At 47.1% G+C, this 6,245-nt stretch overlaps 1 protein-coding gene across 1 annotated transcript; it reads left to right on the forward strand.

The window, feature by feature from the left end:
- The first annotated feature begins 583 nt into the window (after positions 1-583).
- Positions 584-5,451, forward strand: LOC139366049 (RDS/peripherin-like protein xRDS35). The gene is made up of 6 exons (XM_071103134.1): positions 584-772; positions 2,154-2,396; positions 2,697-2,884; positions 3,565-3,811; positions 3,954-4,115; positions 4,676-5,451. The coding sequence occupies exons 1-6, from the start codon at positions 623-625 to the stop codon at positions 4,736-4,738; spliced, it is 1,053 nt and encodes a 350-aa protein (XP_070959235.1). The 5' UTR covers positions 584-622; the 3' UTR covers positions 4,739-5,451.
- Positions 5,452-6,245: the final 794 nt, after the last annotated feature.

The raw sequence follows: 6,245 nt of genomic DNA on the forward strand, positions 1-6,245 counted from the left end.
AGACCACACCAGAGGGGTTCCATCCAAAACAAACTGGGGTTGTCATCGTCAGTTATTGTGTGAATCGAAGAGTCACTGTCGTGGTGCAACCATAACCTGATGATTTGAAGGATTATAGTTTTGCTGTCAAAAAAGGACGTGGATTATCAAATATCTATTAGATTCATTATTTTCTTGGCCTTCAGTTTTTGTCTCACAACTTCAATTGGATTACTATGGAGATTCCTAATATTTTCCTTTCTACGTGAAAGATTTGGATTATCGTCCCAACCTGAACCTGTCCTTCAACATCAGACAGGTCTCCCTTCTTATCTCAGCCCACAGGAACAACTTACAGGAGATCAACCTGATAATAACTCACCAACGCACCCTGGAAAGGCCAAGCCGTACCTGTCTGTCTAATACAACAACCTTTGCATAACCTACTCCTATGAATTGCAGTAGTCCACCTTATTTCTTTGCCCTGAACTTTCCTTCTTTGAACCTACCAATATTCTTTCCTCATCCTTCACTGCTATCTCTCTCTACTTGATTATCTCAACATCTCCTCCTTCTGTCCTTATCTCTATCCTCTTGCTCTCTCTCTCTCTGTGTGCTGTGTTGGTTGTTGTGAGCACCAGCCATGGTGCTGCTGAAGCTGCAGTTCCCCCTGCAGAGGCGTGTGCGTCTGGCCCAGGGTCTGTGGCTGCTGTCCTGGCTGGCCGTGCTGGCTGGGGCCTTCACCTTCTCCCTGGGAGTGTACCTCAAGACCGAGCTGCTCCGCAGGGCAGAGGTACTGGCTGGAACTATAACACACACACACACACAAACTATAACACACACACACCTGTTCACACATGGCAAATTACACACACAACTGTTGTATTTCACACGGCACACACACGTGTCATGCTCACACATAACACACACACACACGTTTCTGGCACTCGGCACACACACCACACACACAACTGTCTGTGTCACTACTGTTTCTGTGGTCTATCCTGGCTGGTTCCACTGTGTTATCTCTTAGTGTGGCGTCTGTCTCACACACCTTCACCTATCAAAGCTTCATTCACACTCGGCTGTCATTATGCAGTTGGCTTGAATTCGGACGAGCTTTGTGTGTATGTGTGGGGAAGGGGGGTGTATTGGTGTGTGGCTGTGGGGGGAAGGGGGGTGTATTGATGTGTGGCTGTGGCTGTGTGTGTGGGGAAGGGGGGTGTATTGGTGTGTGGCTGTGGCTGTGTGTGTGGGGAAGGGGGGTGTATTGGTGTGTGGCTGTGTGGGGAAGGGGGGTGTATTGGTGTGTGGCTGTGGCTGTGTGTGTGGGGAAGGGGGGTGTATTGGTGTGTGGCCGTGTGTGGGGGGGAAGGGGGGCGTATTGGTGTGTGGCTGTGTGTGTGGGGGGGGGGGGGGGGGGCGTATTGTTGTGTGGCTGTGTGTGGGGGGGAAGGGGGGCATATTGGTGGGTGGCTGTGTGTGTGTGTGTGGGGGGGGGGGTAAGGGGGGGCATATTGGTGTGTTCATGACTCATGCTGTGTATGGATTGTATGTATGAAGGGAGGGGGAGGGAGGGAGAGGGGTTGGTCGAAGCTTCACACTTGTGACATTTTGGAAGCCGTAACCTATCACTCAGATATGTAGGGTGCACCGGTACAGTGTATCTCCAATGAACCATTGACTACGGGTGGCTTCAATCTGGGGCTTTTCAAAAAGGAAACATTGTTTTTCGGTGCCTCCGCTGGTGACAAACGCCGAGCTTCAACGCTCATTAATTTTCTGGATCTGACAAGTTGTTACATGAATGTTACTGAAAAAGAACAACAACATTCCTGAACTCAATAACACCAATACAACAGAAAAAACAGACAAATGATGTAGTTGATTGCACTTTACCTACAGTGTCATAGTACTGAAGTGGATATAGTGGAGCACTAGAAGTAGTTATGTAGGGTGCTGACTCTGACTCATAATGCCTTAGATGAACGTACATAAATGGAAACATCATCATGGAATGGTACATGGCAGAACATATCTTCTGGTGCTTAGCTCTGTAATGTAACATAGAAAGATTGTTTAGATGTAGTTTATTACTGCGTTATAACTAGTATATTGCCTTTGTTATAACTGGTATAGTAAGGTGACCCTAGGTTTGACCTTTGACCCTCCAGGTGATGGACAACACAGAGATCCACGTGGTGCCTAACATCTTGATGCTGGTGGGCTTGGTAACCATTGGGATCAACCTGTTTGCTGGGCGGGTGTGTCAGGACTCCCTGGACTCTGCCCGATTCCCTCCCTGGAAGCCCTTCCTGCTGCCCTGGTATGGCCTGGCCTGGATGGTGTGTGTCTGGTTGCTGTCTGCTGTGGTGCTCAGCTATGCCCTGCAGGGACACCTTGAGGAGTCACTCAAGGTAAGGGCCTCTGGGATGGGATGAAGAAGGATGAGACAGTAAATGCCGAATAACATAATGACAACATTCGGGTCCTATCTCAGTTAGTCTTTCTGTGATTCCTCGCATCCTATCTCCTCGCCTGCACCACAACCGTATTGGAGGAAAAGGTCACGGTCCCCCCACCCCTCTCCAATTCGTTTTGAGAAGAAGGCAAGGACATAAGAACTGAGGAATCCAGGAAAGATTAATTGAGAACAAGCCTTGGCTCCCATGAGTACTTCCTGGTCTTTTTATGACATCATCTCTGTCCAATCCCAGGTGGGCCTGAGGAACGGTATCCGGTTCTACCGGGACACGGACGTCCCGGGCCGCTGTTTCCAGAAGGAGACCATCGACAGGCTGCAAATGGAACTGCGTTGCTGCGGCAACACCAACTACAGGGACTGGTTCGAGGTGCAGTGGATCAGCAACAGATACCTGGACTTCACCTCTAAAGAAGTCAAAGAGTGAGAGATGGAGGAGGGGGAGAGAGGGGGGTGGAATGGAGGGGGGAGAGAGTGGGATGGAAGGGGGAGAGAGGGGAATGGAGTTGGAGAGAGGGGGATGGAGGGGTGGGATGGAGGAGGATGGAAGGAGGAGAGAGGGGGATGAAGGGGGAGAGAGGGGAATGGAGGGGTGGGATGGAGGGAGAGAAAGGTGGATGGAGGGGGGAGAGGGATGGAAGGGGGAGGATAAGGAGTGAGGAGAGAGGGGGGGAGGAGAGGGAGTAAGGGGAGGTGGAGTAAGGGGAGGTGGAGGGGGGACAGAAGGGGTGGAGGAGAGGGAGTGAGAGAGAGGGGGGATGGGTGGAGGGGGGATGTGGGAGGAGGTGAGGGAGAGTGCGAGAGGGGGGGATGGAGGAGGGGACGTGGGAGGAGGAAAGGGAGTGCGAGAGGGGGAACAGAGGGATGGAAGGGGGAGAGAGGGGGGAGGAGGAGTGAGAGAGAGAGGGGGGGTGGAGAGGAGAGGTGAAGCCCACTAACCATAGTTGTCTGACTTATCTGAGGTGATGATGACTCACATGTGATTTCCATACACCATGTCTCCAAGTGCCATCTCATAGATGTGTCATCCATCATTAAAGGCAGTGTGATTTATGTAAGGTAAAAATGTACAAGGAAAACGCTCAATCAAATCTCCTCTCCAGTCGTGTGCGTAGCAACGTGGACGGTCGTTACCTGATGGATGGAGTCCCGTTCAGCTGCTGTAACCCCGGCTCCCCTCGGCCCTGTCTCCAGAACCACCTGACTGACAACACTGCCCACTACAACTATGAGCACCAGAGTGAGGAGCTGAACCTGTACAACCGCGGCTGCAGACAGGCGCTGGTCGACTACTACATGGGCCTCATGAACACCATCGGCCCCGGGATACTGTCGGTCATCTCCGTGCAGGTATACATATGCACAAACAGTAGTTTTCATTGGTTATTTTGTTACCATCAACCTCTACCCTTGTGATAAGGTGGCTTTAGATATACATTTTGTAACCTTTGCTTTGAGTTGAACCTTGACCCATGTAACATCATCTCCACAGATATCAGTGTTGGTGAGCCTGCGGTACCTGCACACGTCTCTGGAGGGCGTGGACCCGGAGAACCCCGAAGCTGACAGCGAGGGCTACATCCTGGCGAAGGGGGTAAAGGAGACCCTGATGGATGTCAAGACCACTGTGTTCAAACTGCTGCAGTTCGGACAGGTAGTGAACTACAGTACCCATAACGCTCTGTGAAACATGTCAGGGGTGTGCTCAGGGATGTGGAACGCTCTAAATGATGCAGATAGAAGGAGAATAAACAGAGATGAAAAAAATGCCCCTATTGGATCTGACTGACCAATCATACAGATTTAGGATCTAAATTTGAGCCAGTTTGCTACAGCAGGAGAATAATCCTGCAGCAAAAGGAAATGTGAATTATTATGTAGATTATAATTAATGGACATTTTTCGTTAGTGCAAATCAAGTCTGAAATTTCAAAGTGGAAATTACAAACTTTAGAAGCCTTTTTAAAACTCAAATACACCACAAGGTTGCATTTCCTGCCGTGCAGGAAAATTCTCAGCAACAAAAGAGTAATAAAATGAAGATCCTACATCTGTACCTGTCCTACACAAAACATTTATATCTTAACGTTCTGTAACAATACATCCTCCTGATCAGACCGTCAGAGTTGTATGATGTACTACAGTACCCGCAATGCATTTGGTAATGAATTTGGTTGTGTCTCACTAACGTGTCCCGTCTCTTTATCAATACAGGTGGAGGCAGGTGACGAGGCAGAAGCTGGGACGGACGACGAGAAGGCAGCCACGTCCAGCTAGATGAAAGATAATATGTAACAATATATGGGTTTGAGAAGGGGAGTGAGGCTGCTTTGTCATGTGACCTCATGATGGTCTTGCCTGTGACCAGGCTGATGTTTGGCTAGCTAGCGCTCTGTGTTGGCTTTGACACAGGCACTGATCTTTTTGGCTTGATTTATACTGCAACAATGGATGAGCACTAAAATACATAGGGAATCTTATCTTATCATTCATCTTATTTTATCATGCTCCGCACAGACTAGACCTGACAAGATCTAACAATCCATAGTTTTTTTTAACTTGACAGAATTTGGAAAGATAATCTTTGAGACAATGTTGTGTCCTGTTGCTCCATGATGGACAATACATCAACTATTGAGGGGGAGGGTGATGTTTCATGTGGTCAAGAACAAACAAAGTCAAACTACTGAAAAGCACCCAAGAACACACACATACATTTGGTAAATATTCAAAAACAATATTCACATACTGGTACATGAGTAAATGAAAAATCACACACACAGAAGTGAACTGATGTTCTGATCTTTGATTTGGATCAGACAAAATGTAAACCACACAGGTAATAACGTAACAAACATTCACCCAGTGTGAAGAAGGCCTACAGTCAATTGAATACTGGCCTGGCTATAGAGTTTGTTAACGCACTGCTAAGTAACATGTGAAGTTGGCATCTGGCATTGAATATATTAAAGTTAGTTGCTTTTAATGGATTTGCGGAGTTGAGTCTTTTTGTACTAGATAAGCATTCAACTGAATTGGGTTATTTCAGTTCACCCAGAGGTATAGGATGATGGTGTGTGTGATGACTGAAAGTGATGCCAGTGATACAGTAGGCCTAGGCTACTGTAGGTTTATGACAGTATGGAGAGGAGTGACTGTATAATGTAATCTGGGCTGCTAGGTATACTAGGACAGCTCTCATAACACCTTCATAATCCTATATAGCTAATCCATATGCTACTGCTACAACAGTTCTCTGCACAGCAACAGGAACACTCGGGATGTATGACTATCAAACATACCACAACAATGGACAGGGTTAAGAGAAAATTCACGTCAAAGTGTGGTCATGTAGAAAATTGTAATTACATTTTCCATTGTGTTTTGACAAAAACATTTGTAGTGGCTGTTTATTTTTTTTTCTTTGTCAAATGGTTAATTCACTCTGATCTGTGTTTTACGACAATGTTCATTCAACAGCTTTATTTTACAAGTAGGATGTTCATAGATAGTAGACTACCGACCTTCCACCATAATTCCACCAGGGTTCGCCATTGCATTACACCTGAAAGCGCAACGAACGCCCGTCCTACTGAATTGACCATTTCGAACTTGTTTATAGTATATCTTGATCAATCGGATGCATAGGCTACAAACAACTGAATAAGTGAATTGTAATATAAACATTGTTACAAACGTCTAGGCAAGGAACCCCAGTGCGCACAAAGTAGTCTAATATGTTCCATCCATCTCAAACCACCTACTCATTTGTCATTGAGCGACT

Source organism: Oncorhynchus clarkii, chromosome 14 (assembly GCF_045791955.1).
Source record: "Oncorhynchus clarkii lewisi isolate Uvic-CL-2024 chromosome 14, UVic_Ocla_1.0, whole genome shotgun sequence".
In the NCBI taxonomy this organism is placed as follows: domain Eukaryota; kingdom Metazoa; phylum Chordata; class Actinopteri; order Salmoniformes; family Salmonidae; genus Oncorhynchus; species Oncorhynchus clarkii.

Excerpts from the sequence above, each read along its gene's own strand:
- LOC139366049 (XM_071103134.1), top strand. The coding sequence starts at position 623 with ATGGTGCTGCTGAAGCTGCAGTTCCCCCTGCAGAGGCGTGTGCGTCTG. Across the intron at positions 2,397-2,696 it reads ACCTTGAGGAGTCACTCAAG|GTGGGCCTGAGGAACGGTAT; the intron begins GTAAGGGCCTCT and ends GTCCAATCCCAG. Across the intron at positions 2,885-3,564 it reads ACCTCTAAAGAAGTCAAAGA|TCGTGTGCGTAGCAACGTGG; the intron begins GTGAGAGATGGA and ends TCTCCTCTCCAG.